This window comes from Enhydra lutris, unplaced genomic scaffold (genome assembly GCF_002288905.1).
Source record: "Enhydra lutris kenyoni isolate GAN:26980312 unplaced genomic scaffold, ASM228890v2 scaffoldscaffold21, whole genome shotgun sequence".
Lineage (NCBI taxonomy): Eukaryota > Metazoa > Chordata > Mammalia > Carnivora > Mustelidae > Enhydra > Enhydra lutris.
In genome coordinates this window covers 58403260-58421264 of record NW_019154105.1, presented here as the reverse complement: position 1 = coordinate 58421264, position 18005 = coordinate 58403260, and the positions used below count along the sequence as shown (strand labels likewise).

General features: G+C 35.9%; 1 protein-coding gene across 1 annotated transcript in view; it reads left to right on the top strand.

Annotated features, from left to right (window-relative positions):
* LOC111149045 (cytoplasmic polyadenylation element binding protein 2) overlaps positions 1 to 18005 on the top strand; it is a 70692-nt gene that overhangs the window by 52354 nt on the left and 333 nt on the right. The window contains 6 exon segments of the mRNA XM_022505938.1: positions 1034 to 1204; positions 2364 to 2453; positions 7053 to 7171; positions 7448 to 7562; positions 10469 to 10650; positions 15594 to 18005. The exon segment at positions 15594 to 18005 is cut by the window's right edge and continues 333 nt beyond it. Of these exon segments, the coding sequence (XP_022361646.1) occupies positions 1034 to 1204; positions 2364 to 2453; positions 7053 to 7171; positions 7448 to 7562; positions 10469 to 10650; positions 15594 to 15821 (905 nt within the window). The 3' untranslated portion in view covers positions 15822 to 18005.

Below are 18005 nucleotides of genomic sequence, written 5' to 3'. Positions count from 1 at the left end.
TAATTACTTATACTCTCCTTATTTCCAACATGTAGTAGTCAATTTTGACTACTCCCTATTTCTTAAATTCATATTTTCCTCTTTTCTCTTATGTTTCTCCTTCTACTTGGAAAATGTACTCAAAACCATGTTCTAATAAATATTTTTATTTGGAAATATCTTACCCTCTCTAATGCACTGAGTAAATGCCACTAGCTTTCCCTTTTTACCACAATTGCCATTCAGTCTCACTTGGGAATTTAAGAAATTACCTGTTTATTAGCCAGCCTACTCCCTTCCTCCAACAAACTTCCTCTGAAGTATTTTAAAGCTTACTTAGGGATATGTGCCATAGTTATATGTATAGATCTTATCTTTTCTAAATGTACATTCTCTGAGAGCAGGGGACTATATTTTATTAGGTCATTTTATTTTTTTGATCTCCATGGAGTGTAGCATGAGGATTGCTGCAGAGAATTATATAGGACGTGCCCTGGACAAAGGGTTGCACCCTTGAAGGGTGAGCTCAGATGGGGACCAAAGTCCTAGAGGGGGATGCCTTTTTCTGTTTTGCACATTTGAAGACACCCCATCTGCATGTGTAATCAATTAATTCAAAGCCTTATATGCAACCTTTGTCCTTACTTAACTGTGGTCTGCAAGTGGCTTTTTATTATGTGCTTTTATCTATTTAGTCTGTGTCATTTCCCTTTTGCCACCAATTTCTCAAAGGTTTCTCCTGTTACACATCCAGTTTATACTGTCCCCATACATCAGATTCTTACTGCTTTCCATAAAACATTGAAATGATCCAGTGTTTGTTTGCAGTATAATTGTTGTCATATGACTACATTTATTTCTAAGTCATTCTTCAGACTGCTTCTCTTTTGAATCCCAGTAATTAAAAGCTTAAACTATCTGAATTTCCCTTATTTTTTTTATGCCTGTGTCACCTTCATGTTTTAAACCTTTGAATTTGTCATTGCTGTTTTAATGCCCAGCTTTATTTATCATTATACCTGAGATTCAAGTTATATTTGTTCTTATATTTTAGGTCGTTCTTCCCTCTTTCCAATAGATGATGGTCTGCTTGATGATGGTCATAATGATCAAGTTGGTGTTTTAAATTCACCCACATGTTACTCAGCTCATCAAAATGGAGAACGAATAGAACGCTTCTCTCGAAAAGTTTTTGTTGGTGGTCTTCCTCCAGATATTGATGAAGGTAGGGTGATAATTTGAGCTTAAAACAAAACAAGCAAACAAAAAAACCCTAAAATATAATGTGAATGGGGTTATGGATGTTTTACCTTGAGATTTTCAGTCAGGATGGATATCCATCTCTGTCTAAATATTTTGTCACCTTTTGAAATATGAAATAGGTAATTAAACAGTTAAAAAAATTTTTCTTTATATGTTAAAATGCATATTGTTATTGTATTTTTTTGTAAATAAGATTATCATACAGAAAGTTTTTCTAATAAAACTTAAAATCTTTCGTATTACCATAATACACAAAATAAAATGCCTGCAGTGCATGACAGTCAGAAGCTTAATTTCCTTGAGGATAAATAGGCTGTTAGAAATAGGTAAGAAAGAGGTAATAAAGCCCAAAAGGGTAATGGAAACAGAACATAAACAGGAAATTCAGGTTATCTAAAAGCTGAACAGATGTAAAAATCATCATTTGTAATAATAACAGAAAATAATTCAAGGTAAAGATTAAAAATACGAAACTGCCCAATGTTTGTACAGTTGTGGGAAGTCTGCCACTCTTATTCACAACTAAGAGGATTTTGCTACACTTTGAGAAATTTTTAAATTACTCAAATATCCAGAAACCTGTCCTAAGTGTTAGTTTAATAAGGTTTTCATACAAGGAAATAACCTAGAGCATATCATTGTATTTGACCTGTATTTGTTTCAGTGAAGCTACCCGGTATGTGTCAGACCTTAATGAGTATGATAATTCTTCGTGTCTTGTTCTAACAGACCTGTTCTTTCCCTATGAGATTTTACTTATCAAGCAGTAATCGTCTATTTAACTTGAGATAATGTTTGCATGTTTTTAAAGCCAGTAACATTTATGATTTGGTATACTATCAGTCCTTTAGTATCTACACAACGTTAGATAACATTTTAAAACTCACACTGAATTGATTGCTCTGGTCAGCGTGCTACTTAAATTTATTAATTTCTTTTGGCTAAAATATCTGTTTCATATATTCTGTCAGTAAGGATATTATTAGACGTGTTTTCGGTTTTCATGTTTATCTTAGAGTACTTGGTACTTTTAAACATTAAATCTTTAACTTATAAAATATGGGTTTTTTTAATGAACTCTTAAAACTAATTCCTAATGTGTATTATTGTACTTTTTTAAGATGAAATAACGGCTAGCTTCAGAAGATTTGGGCCTTTGGTAGTAGATTGGCCTCATAAAGCAGAAAGCAAGTCCTATTTTCCACCAAAAGGTAAGAGTTTTTATTGTTAATGTTTTCTAGGGAATCAGTTTTATGAGAGCAAATAAGACAATACCAATTACTTTGTGTTTTCTTTTCTTTTAGAATTGCATATCATCACACCTTTGTATAAAAACTAATAGAGTAATTTGTGAAGGCTGGTAACGTGTCAAGTGACAAGAATGGATCTGAGGGCTATCATAGTTTCACTTTAACCCAGTCAGGAGCCATTAGACACTAGCTGTGCTTTCTCTATAATGGTTTAATAGTGATTTCAAACACTCAAATCAATGAATGTTTTGAGGTTTTGTTTTCTGTTTGAAGCGTCCTTCTAAGTAACTTGGGTACCGACATGTAAAAAAAGTGTCCCTCCATGCAATGAATTTAAGACCTGTTTGAAGTGAGAGAAAAATATAAATGCATGAATAGTATAAATATTTCCAGATTTACATAAGTGTTCCAAACAATAACAGATAACAACAGAGCAATATTTACTTTGTGGGTGAATTTAGCTAAAGGAGAAAGTGACTGGTCAAAACCCCATTATATAGAGAGATCAGATGTGAAGAAGATACCTAGTTGTGCTAGTAACTCACTGCTAGGATACCCACTATGGCTTGTCACCATATCACAAGAATAACAAATCACTATCATTCATCTGACCAAAAGCAAAGCCACCATTAGTAGGGAGAGGAGGTAAGTTCCCCTTGCCCACAATGAGCAGGGGAGGTGAGTGGAGAGAATTAAACGTGAATCCAGTCAGGTTGCTAATGGCAGATTCTCTGAAGGGAATAAAAAGGAGGAGGTTGAAAAATTAAAGCTTTTCTTTGAACATCATTGGAATAAAATTTTAGAAGAACAAAAACCCTGTTATTCTCATGGCTGAGCAAATTTTCAAACCTGGAAAAAAGACTCCAATAGATCTATTAAATGGTCTGATTTGGGCTCTGGGAAAGGAAAACATGTTAGAATAGTTATTGGTATACAAAAACTAATTAAAGATTTCTGATAATGAATTATATGGAATATCTCACTTATTTGTCACTGAGAATTCTAGTACCTCCATTACTAGTTTATGTAGAATTCAGAGAAATGGAATAACCCAGTGGTTTCTGTTTTATACCTTTAGATCTTAGATTTATGGACTCAAGAACATCTTTTGAGCAGGGATTCTGAATCCCAGATCTCTATGAAAGTCTGATTAAAGCTATGGACCTTTCTTCATGTACTCTAAATTTTCACCCAGATTTGGAGTTTACTGGTCTTAGACGTCCTGATACTTAGTTTAGAGAGAAAATAAGCTCCATATAGATGTAGACATTCATTTGTTCATCTGAGTTTTAATCTGTTGTTGAGCTTTAATTTGTTGCTGAGTTTTAAACTGAGTTTTAATCTGTTGTCTATTGCTTCACTCTGTTAGCGTCTTGTAAAGTTTTTGAATGTTGAGTAAAAATGTCAGTTAGTTTCTAATATTCCTGCCTAAGTTACCAGTATCATGGTCCACTTCAGGAATGTGACTAGTCTGTCCATACCTCTGCCTCTCTCCAGTTGTTCTCCCACAGTAAAGCCAGAGTAATCTCTCTGAAAGCTCATCTGATACTGCTATCTCTTGACCATCTGCTTAAAACCCTTCAATGGTTTCTTTCAGTTAGATTAAAGGTAAAAATGGGTTTGCCTTGCCCAACCTCCCCACCTCTCTGGTTTCTTCTGCCCCTATTACTTCTTGTTCACTTCTGGTTTCAAAAACCAGCTTTGCTCTCTCCTGCCTTAGGGCTCTTATGTATGGTATTCTCACTCTCCCTAAGGCCCTTCTGATGTGTCTTCATCCACATACCCTCATTTGTCTCAGTTCAAACATTGGTTGCTCACAGGATACTTTCAGGATGCCCCTAATGGTTCACATACTCCTATTGTAGGTTCTCCTGGCACTGTTCCATTCTCTCATAGCCCTTGTCACAGCTACAATGTTACATTTTTACAACTCTATAAATCCGTGATGATTTTGCTAAAATCCAATTCTTCCCATAGTTTGTAATACTCTGCATTTACTCATCTTTGTACTCTTGGTAATGCACAGAATAATAACTGACTAACACATGATAAAAACACCTATAAATACTATAGAATAGAAGCTCCTTTTACCTGAAGTAGGTGGGGAAGGTTCACTGAGAAGTTCTGAACGAAATCTGAAGGTATTGTGTAATCCAGATAGACATAAAGGAGTCAAACAGAGTTCCAGGGAGGAACTGAAATACAGTTTTAGAAAGGAATGAGAATTGGTTTGTGTGGAGACAGGTATACATTTTTTGCCTGAGCCTCTTGTTCATGTAACAGGATGATGGACTCTAAGCCTAGAAAGATGTGTTGGCACAAATTTAATCAAACAGAATATTGCTGTCTTTGTTGCTGTTGTTGCCATTGTTGTTGTCATTGTGGTTTTTGTGGTGATGGTTAGTTTATTTTCTCAAACTGAAAACAAAGCAAAAAGACCTGAATAAAGCGGCACTGGCAAATCGTAGTTTGGGGTACAATCATAGTTAATTGTCATTGCCAAAGACCAGTGTTTCCAAACCTTGTCCTTTCAAGCAGTTTTGACATTGTTGTAATTCATCTTCCATGGTTTGGAAACACTGGTGCAGAAAGCATCCAGTTAGTAGAAGCTGCCTTGTAATTAAGGCAGCAACATGAGCCCTTGGAGATGGAGCCACATGTGTACATATGTTTCTTTTACAGTGAATGAGGTTCACCCTATGTGTGTATTAGTTTGCTGTACAGTATGTTTTTGGTAAGAGTATTTTAATATTTAATGGTTTGCCTTAGCTAGATCATAATTTACCTGCCATGTTGCTTTAATTAGTTTTGTGATACAAACATTTCTTACCTAATAATCACACAAATCATTAAGTAATAGTAGGAATATGGAATGTAGAGGTGCCTGGGTGGCTCAATTGGTTAAGCGTCTGCCTTCGCCTCAGGTCATGATCTCAGGATCCTGGGATGCAAGCCCTACGTCAGGCTCCCTGCTGCTCAGTGGGAGCCTGCTTATCCCTCCCACCACTCTCCTCCTCATGCTTTCTCTCTCTCTCTCTCTCTTAGAATCTTAAAAAAAAAAGTATTGAATGTAAAGTATCACTTTAAAACTAACCAAAATTAAACATTAATATCAAAAATATCACAAATAACATTAAATATACTGAATTTAAAATATTTTGTAAATTGGTCTTATATCCTCTCAGTTATTACAAAAGAGTTACAACTTGCAAATCTTTTACTTGTGTCAAAATTAAAGCCTTCACTTAAAACCAGTTTTCATTTTTTTTATTTTTTCAAGCATATTTAAATTATTTCTAGCAGTTGGAAATGTCTGCAATGTGTTTTTTTAATCTTGCATAATCATACCTTAGAAAGTTTCTGTTGCATAGGTTGATTTGATGGCTTATTTATGCAATCAGGAATTATAATTTTAAAATGAAGCACTTTTGTGTCACATCAGACCTTGTGGCAATTACAGCCGTTGTTGGCAATAAAGCTATGTGTTTTGATTTTTGTATAAAACATGATCTCACATTTACCATTGTCTAATGGCATAGATAGATGTGCATGGCCTGCTTGATGACTTCTTCATATTAGAACCAGATTACAGTTCTCTAGGTTTGTTTGCATAGAAATCTCATCAGAAAGGGGTGTTTTTTGGTCAGTTAATTATCAGCTTCTAGGAATAATCATGTAATGGTGAACTTCCAGTATAAATTTTGATACCTTCTTTTTATACTGAAGTCTGTTCTGCTTGAAGAATGATAATCCGTTATCACAAAGAGAGGAGGAAGGGCATATCTCCCAAAGGTACAGGCATCTAATAAGCAAGAGCTTGGGTCCAAAGTCCAAACATAGTCTCCAGACTACTTGAAAGGAAGTGTTCCACAGTTTATCCCAGTAGAGAGTTTGATTTTAAGGTCCTGACCCATGCTGGAGGACCCATTTTGCTCCAGCCTCCTTAAGGTAGTTTTCTTAGTACAATTTTGAAGTTGACGTGCTGACTGTGGTTATTTCCCCTTCCTTATGGAAATTCTTGGGCCTTTCCAAGTGTGCTCTAGCCCAAACTGTGCACCAGAACATGTCTTACCCTGAGGGCCTCCTTAGAAACTTTCTAATATAATCGAGGGGTTAGTCCTGCCAAGTTCTTGAAGAAGACAGTATCTTGGGAGACCTTGGGGGCTCTTCTGGGTTTGAAATTACTCCACCAACTGCTTGCTCATGTGACTGACTTGGGGCAAGTCATTAACTGCTGGATACCTCAGGTTTTTCTTCTATAAAATGGGAATAATGTCTTAGAGACTTGCTGTGGAAATCAAATGAAATAATTTATGTAAAGCTTTTAGCACAGCACTGGATAGAAAACAATCTATATAAGATAGCTAAATAATGAGTATCTGTTTTTGTGTGTATTCCATAGGATATTGTGCTCTCCTATAGAAAGTCTAATAATTCTGGTTCTCTCTGATAGGTTTTTTTTTTTTCTTTTGCAAAAGTATGTGTTTCCTAAATAGTATTGAAATTTGGGGTGAAATCACTTCCTTTGCAATATTGCCTCATTTTTAATGGTTATTACAGGCTATGCATTCCTTCTCTTTCAAGAAGAGAGCTCAGTTCAAGCACTAATTGATGCTTGTATTGAAGAAGATGGAAAACTCTATCTGTGTGTTTCCAGCCCCACCATTAAGGACAAACCAGTAAGTAAATACTATATGTGAACTTTAGGCTACAAATGCGAGTTTTCCAAAAACTGGTTTGAAGTAATTAATGATAAAAAAAGTTAAAATACCATGTTAAGAGTTCAGTTTTTAAAAATCCTGATAACTTATACTATCTAGCTTAAAAAAATAATGTATTTTCAAATCCAGCTATACAAAATTTTGAAAAATAAAAGGACCACTGTTAACTGGCACAAAGTAGCATAAGCTGTCAAGAGAGTAAGACCAATTACAGTGATGTGATTGTCTTCCTAGGTTCAGATCCGTCCTTGGAACTTAAGTGATAGTGATTTTGTGATGGATGGTTCTCAGCCTTTGGATCCTCGAAAAACAATTTTTGTTGGGGGTGTTCCTAGACCATTAAGGGCTGGTAAGTAGAATGTTAAGAAATTTTGCTTCTTAAAAAAAAAAATTAAATATGAATGAATTCAGTAAACTTTTCAGAGCTGTTATGTACATGGCACTATTGGGTGGGCAAAGGGCAGATTCTTTATGCTCCAAGAGTTGTTTGCTACAGAATTCTGAGAAGTATTCTACTTCTCTCAGTGGAGAAGTAGACACTCATCTATCAATATGAATAATTAACTCCGAGCAGACTCTATAAGAAGGATCCAAATACTTCTGACTTCTAAAAAGAATTTTGGGTCTGTTTGTTTTATGTTGGTTGATTCTGATATTTGAAGAAGTACGTTTTGTTTTTTTTTAAATAGTGCTTTGATAAGTAATAAACTTCTGTTTATCAATAATGAGAAACCAGAGATTTACCAGAAATGTTATCCAGGAACATAATTACAGACCTGTATGCCCACTGTACAAGCATGCTTTATGATTCCCTGTGCCCTGTGAAGTGTGTTAGTGCCTTCCACCACTGAGAACATCCTTTTCTAGTCAGTATAGGACATACATGTTAAAAGAACCATTCACATGTGTAAATACTTACAGAATATAACTGCTACAAAGAAAGACTATAGAGAGTAGAAGAACATCATGGGAATGTGGTATAGTCTGATACTTAGAAATACTTGCATTTGAGCTGACACAGCAGAAGGAATAGAGTTGAGGTGGCAAGAGGGTTGTGAGGAGTGTGTTTTCAGACAAAGGGAAGAGCATATTCAAAGATCTTTAGTGGAGGGAAGCGGAGGGCATTGGAGGAACTGAAAGAAATCTAGAGTGGCTGACTAGGGGTATAAGAAGTGAGGAGAGAGACACAAAAAGGCATAGAAAAAGTGAATAGGGGTCAGACCATACAAATCTGTCTGATAAGCTAATTCAGTATTTATCCTCAGAGCAAGGGGAAACCAATGAAGAGTTTTAGATAACTGCAGCTAATGACATATTTTGGGGGCAGCTGGGTTGAGAGAAGATATGAGTAGACCATTTTAGGAGCCCATTCTTGCAGGGCAGGAGAAAGATAACATGAGCTTAGATTGGAGGTAGCAGTGGTGAGAGAGCAAAGTAAACACAATTGTCCCAAACAATTTATGAGGTAATCTCAAAGGCTGAATCTCAGCTTTCAGTCTTAAGCCACTATGTAGATAGTCACACCTTCTACTGTGATAAAGAACACTGGAGAAGAGAGATTGTGGTCTTGATTTTTTTTTTTTGAAGATTCTATTTATTTGACAGACAGAGATCACAAGTAGGCAGAGAGGCAGGCAGAGAGAGGAGGAAGCAGGCTCCCCGCTGAACAGAGATCCCGATGCGGGGCTCGATCCCAGGACCCTGGAATCATGACCTGAGCCGAAGGCAAGAGGCTTTAGCCCACTGAGCCACCCAGGCGCCCCTGGGGTCTTGATTTTGAAAGCAAGTTTGTGGTACCATTTTGAGCTCCGAAGTAAAAATTTTAGTTATGCCATTTATATCTGATATCTAAGAATTATTCTTGCTACTGTTTTGAAAATAAATTGAGGGGCCTTGCTACTGTTTCGACAATAAATCAGAAGCAAAGAGTTAAGGCTATTGCCACGATCCAGATGAAAAATAATGAGAGTTTGGAACAGGATGTTAGGTGATGGAGGTGAGGAGATTGGATTTTAGATAGGTCTAGAAAATCAGGTTCATAGGATTGCATGTGTAGTGGGGAAAACAGAAAATAGAAAGGATTGAAGCCAAGAATCTTAGGAACTTTATCTTTTCTATTGCTTACCAGCTGAGTTAGCAAAAACTCATTGGAGCAGATTTAATGGGATGGTGGAAGATCAGGAGTGTCATTTCAAACTAGTTGGTGAAGGTCTATTAAATGTCAGTATGAGTTGTCCAGGACAACAACTCCAGTTAACCATCTCCTGGTGGTTGCATCGATGACTTCGGAGTCCAGAGAAGAGGCCGAGGCTGGAGACAGGAATTTAGGACATGAAGACAGATAGATGGTATTTAAAGCCATGACATGGGATAAAGTCACCATAGCTCACAAGTATAAAGAGAAATCCACGACTGAAACTTAGAGTACTCTGACATCGAAAAGTCAAGGAGTTGAAGAGGAACCAGCAAGGAAGACTAAGGAATTGTGAAGTCAGATGAAAATTAGTAGAAAAATGTGTCCTGAAAGCCAGATGCAGAAAGTAGACATTAACTGTGTTCCGTGCTGCTTCCAGGTAGATTGACCATTGTACTTGACAGTGGCATGAGCAGTTAGCATAGAGTCAAGGGATGAAAGAAAGTCTCATTATAAAGGTTGAACAAGGAATAGGAAGAGAAGGATGAGGTAGTAGAAGAAAAAAAAATTTAAGAATTTGGCTGTAAAGGAAGAATATAGAAATTAAGCAGTCACTGAGAGGGAGAAAAACATAATTAAGAGTTTTGTTTTGGGTTTTTTGTTTTTTTTTTTTTAAGACTGGGAATGATCCTCTGTAGAGGAAAAAACTGATGATAAAGGAGAGAAGAGGGGGCACCTGGGTGGCTCAGTGGGTTAAAGCCTCTGCCTTCAGCTCAGGTCATGATCCCAGGGTCCTGGGATCGAGCCCTGCATGGGGCTCTCTGCTCGGCAGGGAGCCTGCTTCCCCCTCTCTCTCTACCTGCCTCTCTGCCTACTTGTGATCTCTGTCAAATAAATAAATAAATAAATAAATAAAAATCTTAAAAAAAAAAAGAGAGAGAAGAGAATTGCCAAGTAATTCTGTAGTGAGAGCAAATTGGGTCCAATATGCAGGTGAAAGGATTGGATTTAGAAAACAGTGTAAAACTATTTATCCTATTGACTTTCCCTTTTTAAAAAAGTTATTTAAAAACTGTTGATTTACTGTGTTCTCTCACATTTGATGTGAATTTCTTTTCAAGTGGAACTTGCTATGATCATGGACCGGCTGTATGGTGGAGTTTGTTATGCAGGAATTGATACAGATCCTGAGCTAAAATACCCAAAAGGTGCTGGTCGAGTTGCTTTCTCCAATCAGCAGAGCTATATTGCTGCCATCAGTGCTCGGTTTGTTCAGCTTCAGCATGGGGATATTGATAAACGCGTAAGTTGCATATAGGGATAGCATTTAACATCCTGTAATAAGGTGCTGATCCAGAGCTTACTACCCTACCAAGTTGACAATATAATTCAAACACTTTATTTTTTTATGCATCTTTAAATCTTAGAGTTAAAGAGTATTATATCAAAATACCACTGAAATGTAAAATTATTGAACATACTTTGAACTTTTTTTAAACGATTTTATTTATTTATTTGTCAGAAAGGAGCAGGCAGAGGGAGAGGCAGTTTCCCCACTGAGCAAAGAGCCCAGTGGCGTTCCCCATACTTTGAACTTCAGATATAGTATACAAAATTTAAATGTCATTGTAAAAGCACATCAGGTTGTAGGGTTTTTGGTTGTTGTTGTTTTTTTAAAAATCCACCAATAAGGTCTTAACACCTTTCTAACCGTAGAGGCAGGGCTTGTTTTAAGAGTGTACCCTGGGTGTATCTGGTTGGCTCAGTCCTTTAAGTGTCTGCCTTTAGCTTAGGTCATGATCCCAGGGTCCTGGGATTGAGCCCCTCATCAGGCTCCCTGCTCAGCGGGAGCCTGTACCCTGGAGCCAGCATGCCCAGGATGCTGTGTCCACCACGTGCTCTGTAATCCTCAAGAAATTAACCCTCAGTATGCCTCTTTTTCCCCATTTATCAAATGGAAAGCAATAATAGTATCTTTTTCACAATTAGTTTGAGGATTAAATGAATTCTCATATGTAGAAGCATTTAAAGTTTGGCACCATTATTTAAGTGTTTTTAATCTGTTATCATTAAATTTAAAATAAAAATACACTGTATTTTTCCCTAAGTATACAAAATGATAAATATACAAAAAAAAATTAAACACACAAAATAACTATCCTAAACTTTAAAACATTTACTCTTTAGTTGCATTGTATAGGTAATCACAGTAAGAACTTTTTAGGAAGTCCTATGAATATTCGTTAACTAAAAGCCACCCCATTGAATAATTCCTAGTACTGTTTACCATTGAAAATAGGGAAAAGGAGCGACCCAAATTCGGTTGTTCAATTGCAAATCTATTTCATACTAAAATTTGCTCATAGTGCATACATACAGCTAAGCAATATTTTAAAATAATCATGTTTGCATTATATTACAGATGAGATATGCTAAGAATTAGAGGTAATTTAACTTTTTGTATATCCAAATTAAAAGATATAACTTGAGTATTTTTTTCCCCAGTGTAACAGTTTCTTGAAGTTTCTTCTCTGAGGCTGTCTGTATATATTAAAAGACTATTTTGGAGGCAGTGGAGCTGATTTAGGAGTATGGATTGACTAACTGTGGACTCTAAAAGTAGTCATCAGTTTAATTTCCAAGCTATCCCATATAGAAAACAAACCAAAAAAAGTACAGCATAGGTTCAGTTCATACAAGCAGAGTGATTTTTTTATATTGTTACTTAAACTGTTGCAACACACACAGTCTCACCTTCTAAGTGGAAGGTGTCTGCTTTAATTACACCATGCAGGAAAATTTGTTGAACTGGAGTTCCTGTAATCCAGTGGTTTTCACCCTCAGCTGCAGAATAAAGTCACCTGGGAATTTAGAAAAATCTTGACGGCTGGGTTCCCCCATCCCCTGACCCCAGAGATTTTGTTATAATTGTTCAGGGGCAGCCGAAATTTGTAAAGCTCCAAGGCGATTCTAATGTGCAGCCATGATTGAGACCATGTATCTAGTCTAACCCTGACTTTTGCAAAGAAGTGATCCAGTCAAAGAAGGAGGTTACCTACATTGTATATAATTATAGCTTTTAGCATGCAGAAGCACAGGGAAAACATCCTTGCAGTGTCCTGCCTCATTCTTGTTTCCAAAATGATAGTGAAGTACCAATTATTTGGGGGCAGAGTATGGATTCCTAAAGAGCAATTCAGATGCAGAGCAAGTGAATTGAGAAACACATGCATGCCTTCTTAAAAAGGCACTACAATGCCTGAGAGAAAAGTTTAATTTTTAAGATATGAGCTGCTTAAGGTATATTTTGAACTATATCTGAAATAATTTGAGAGATGTCTGGCTGGTTCAGTTGAGAATGCGACTCTTGATCTTGGGGTTATGAGTTCGAACCCCATGTTGGGTGTAGAGATTACTTAAAAATAAAATCTTTAAAAAAAAAAAAAAAGAAAAAGAATTAAAGAATTTGAGCTTGCTCACGCGTGCGCGCACACACACACACAATTGATCTTTGTACCTTTCATGTCTCTAGTATGAATGTAATTATTAAACCATAACAACTGATTAATTTAAAACTTATAACTGATAACCCAGAGATTTGGGGAGGATTGAAATTGTTCATTCAGCTTGATCTTTTGGCTCATGAGCTCTTTGAGGTTTAATTCCTATCTCCCCAAAAGCTGGGAAACACCATCACCACAAAAGTGTAATTCATTGTAATTTTGTATGTTACTCCATGAGTAATATTACTCACTGTGCCTTCTGGTACTTACTGAAGGGAGTTGTGTTGAAGTTCAAGTTGGATAATTAAATATGAATTATTTCATTAGTTGTGAATCCAGGTGACAGAGTATTACAGATAGGTTCTCTGAAGTGAAATAGGGAGGGGCATCATAATGGAAAATAAGAATAGGCACAGAATTGATGAAACTCCCAACACCTTTTCACACATACAAAAGCTCATTTTTAGAGGTTATTAATCAGAAATAATCAGAATACTCTAAAATCATAAGTTTAAAATCCAGTTTACTATCTTTAAAGTCTGTGATTTTGAAGGTAATTAGATTAGCTTCATAAAATAATACCTAGAAGTTTGAAATACAAATAATTGAAATCATTGCATTTTGAAATTTTATTCAGCAGTTTTACATTCAGTAACTCCTAAGCACCAAGAATTTTATGAGGTATTATGGAAATGAAGTAAACCACACAGACACTGTCTTTAATTACAGTAGAGACAAGAGATATAATCAAGAAAACATATGTAAATGTACCACATTTATTCAGATAGTTTCTACTTTGTGCTAGATATTCTGCTAGATCCTCTTACTAAGTATTGAACAGACACTTTCCCTGTGCTTATTTTGATTATCATCTAGTAAAATGAAATTCAGTAATTCTCATGCCACTTTGAGATATTCTTTGGTAATTTCTTTGATTATAGTTATTATATATTATTATAACAATATTATATAGTTATATATACGTGTGTGTGTATAGTTAGTTTTAGTTACATAATATTATAATGAAGATAATCAGAAATAGCAGACTGGCAATCAAGATAGGATCCATAATAGAAAAAAATTAAAAAATAAAGATTGAGCATAAAAATTTTAGACCAAGTGTCAAAAATCTTTTAAAAAATCAAAGGCCAATGGAAAAAAGGTTAAAAATTCTTAACTGGCAAAGAGGATTCACTTCAAAAAAAAAACCTCCATTGGGAAAATATGCAAAAGATACAGGCTATTCAGAAAAGCAAAATGTTCAATGTACATAGAATGTTTATCCAGCCCTAATTAGTGAAATGCAAATATAAACAACAACTTAATTTCATTACCTTTCTATCAGATGTTTGTTTTATAGTCCTTTTCATCACCTTTTAGGTTTTTCCCTATTCGTTGTTGCTCTTGTGACGAATAATGCTTCAGAAAATACCCTTATATGCGCGTTTTCTGCACATGTGCAAGTGTTAATACATTCAGAATAGAAATTGTTGGCTTGTTATTTTTTTACCTTTGGCAAACACTTCTTTATCTCTAACCAAACCCTTTAAACACTCAGTTTTCCCTCCTCTCCTCAGGAAAGCCTGAGGTCTTAGGCTGCCTGGTACATTAAGTCAGACAAAGGTAGTAGCCCTCCATTCATAGTTATTATTAGTAGGCAGTACTGGCTTAGAGTCTCTGTTGTGTGCCAAGCACTGCCTTAAACACTTTTACCTGCATAATCTAATCCTCACAGCGCTGTAAAGCAGATTCTAGGATTCTTCTCACTTTACAAACCTGGAACCTGAGGTTTAAAAGGCTTAGCCCTCAGAGCTGACTGGGGTCTGAGGTCTTCTGAGTCAGGCCTTCTCAGTGAGCCTCTTTGAATTTGTAGCTCATAAATTCACAGAAGTCTAGATACGCCTTTAATAAGATTATCCACAGTTCTGGTGTGTGTGCACCAAGTAGTTACAAGCAGGTACATAATCAGTGGTTGTTTGGGGTTGGGACATCTCTCAGGTGCTACTGGAATGAAGGGGAAAAGGTGTAAAAACCATTTGTCCTCCATGCCCTTCTCTTTTTTACTCATAATCACCCTGCCTCTAAAATATTAACACACAGGTGTTTTAAAGATGTTACTTCACAGAAGGTAAAGGTAGAATGTTTTACAAATCAATTAGATGTATAGTTTGTAAAAGTATTTTCTGCCATTGAAAAATACAGTAAATACCACTCAGTTTATAGTCCTTGGAAGAAAACATATCAAAATAAAATAAAATTGCCAAAGTAAAACTAAATGCTCGTTTAATCACATGATCACTTATGAACATGAAACATCTTAGAAAAAGATGATTAGTGCCAGAAGAGAATGACTTTGTTGTTGGTTTTTGTTTTTGCTTTTGTTTTTGTTTTTGTTTTGTTTTGTTTTTGTTTTTTTTTTAATTTTATTTTTTATAAACATATATTTTTATCCCCAGGGGTACAGGTCTGTGAATCACCAGGTTTACACACTTCACAGCACTCACCATAGCACATACCCTCCCCAATGTCCATAATCCCACCCCCCCCCAACTCCCCTCCCCCCATTGCTTTTGTTTTTGTTTTTTAACCTATTACATGGTAAAGCTATTTCCCTGGGAAACTGCCTACTTTCTCGGTGTTTAATGCTGGTCCTTTTCCTCGAGAACACCCTGAACATTTTAAATTTACTAAAATGATTTCTGAAGCAAACTTAATGGGAGACTTTTTTCCTCTCTCTTTCCAGGTGGAGGTAAAGCCATATGTGCTAGATGACCAGATGTGTGATGAATGCCAGGGCGCACGCTGTGGTGGAAAATTTGCTCCCTTTTTCTGTGCCAATGTCACTTGCCTGCAGTATTACTGTGAGTTTTGTTGGGCAAATATCCACTCTCGTGCAGGACGTGAGTTCCATAAGCCATTGGTAAAGGAAGGTGCTGATCGCCCACGTCAGATCCACTTCCGCTGGAACTAAGAATAGCACACCGGCCTCTGTGTAACAAGGAAAGAAAGGGTGCATGTGGCTTACTGTGTCTGAAGACGCGACATGCGGAAGAAATAAGTGCATTCTTCTGCTTTCACCCCAGCTACCAATACATGCATCTTTATCAGCAGCCAAAACACTACAAGCCTCTTGTTTTTCACCAAAACCCTACATCTCAGGCTTACTAATTTTTGTGATATTTTCATGTTAAAATAAAATGTTTTTTTGTATTTTCTCCAAGTTATTTTTATATGTAAAGTTAAAATTAGATATGAGAATGTTTTGCGTAGGGGCAAACAGTCTGCTGCTATATAGTGGGTGAAGCGTGCACTTATTTCTAAACGTGGGTTTTTAACTTCAAGATCTGCCCCAGTAATTTACCAAAGGTAGCAAAATAATAGTGAAGATGGAATATGTCTGCTACAAATGCTTATTTTTATTGTTGCTATTTTCAGTGTATACATAAACTAAAAATTAGGGTTGATTTTTTTGCTCTCCATTTTGACTTGCAAGAAATAATACCTCAAGATAATCTGATTTATTAGCTATTTTTAAACATTTTTAATCACAAGCTGTATTAGCTTTGCTGCTATATAGGTGTTATGTGTAAATGCCACCTATTAATACGGGATTGAAAACGTTAGAGACACACTGCATTGCAGATAAAATGCAGGCAGCACAATATGGCCTAAACTGCCATAGTTTTAGAATGTGAAAAAAAAATGCATGTTTACTTACCTGTATACACCTTATGCATGCACTAGAATTATTAACTAACAAGAGGTGAGGTATTGCAAATGTTCAAAAAAGCTCTCTTGAATCTAGGTAGCATGAACAAATTATAAAATTTGTTTAAAAAAAGCAAACTTGCATGCATTATTGTGACTTCAAGTTAAAAAATTTGTCCTACATGTGTACAATATGCAAATTAGTTTTAGATTAGAGAGTGCAGCCATTTTGTGATCTGGTGGGTAGTGGAATTCGATTTTATGCAGACTGGATGTAATATTTGTAATCCCTGTGCAATTTTGTGATGTGCGGTTCTAATTAATGTGCAGTGATATAGTATAGATAAAAGATTGAGTAAAAGAAAAATACTAGAATTTTAAAGAAGGTTGATTTTAGCCCCTTTGATAGTTCACGGTTAAGACATCCTTTATAAACCAAAGATGGCCAGCACACTGCTAACCAGTCACCAAATGTAAGACCCACAGGAAACCCATATCTAAACAAACGAACTTTATAGAAGAATGCAAAACTTTAGTAAACCTAAGTAAAGTCAAAATGGAGATGGGGAAATATACAGATGGCTAGTTGCATAAAATTCAATTTTACCTTAAAGACAATGGTGAAATCTGGCTTAAACTTGCTTATGTGTTTGACCTATGTATATTGGGGTCTTCTGTCTAAACTGGGGTCACTGTTGCATGGAACATTGTTCTTAACGGTTAAGAATTGCTTTTTTTTTTTAGATTTTGATGAAGGAATTTTGGTAATGACTTTGCTTGCAGTTTTTTTGAGAAAGTGGCATGGAAACATGCAATAGTTAATGAGTTTCTCTTGGTACTGAACACTATTAGAATATCATTCGTGATATTTTTTCTCTTTAGAGCATTTTTAATGCAACTAGCCCCTATATTTTAGTGTAAAAGTTACTCTGCAATCAAAGCAAAGCACCCAACAATGGTAGATGTTTTTTAAAAATGCAGAACTAAGGTTCTTGATTCTAAAGAGAGAAAATTACAAGGGTGTTGCCTTATAGCAACCCCTTGGGACAATCCTTCATGTGAGCAAAGTGTCGATCTTAATATTGGTTGTCTTTGGTGTGCTTTTTTGTACTGTAAAAATATGTGGTTCATGTCTAACTCTGCTGTTTTATTGTGGTTGTGGTTCAAGTTTTTAATGTTTAAAGTTGATGCTGTTTTCAGAAGAGCTTTTTACTAATTTATTTGTCGATGTTCCCTATTTGTTACTTAACCATGATCCTCCAGATTTTTGGAGTATTCTTTTCTAACCTTAACCCTGCCAACCTTGATCCATTTGACATTTGTTATGCACTATTTTTATATCTCTGTGAGAGATTTTTCCAACAGTCAGCTATTTTATGGCACACTTTTTTTGACTGATGACATCTCCTTTGCTATACCTCAATTTTTGGAATTTAGAAAAGAAATC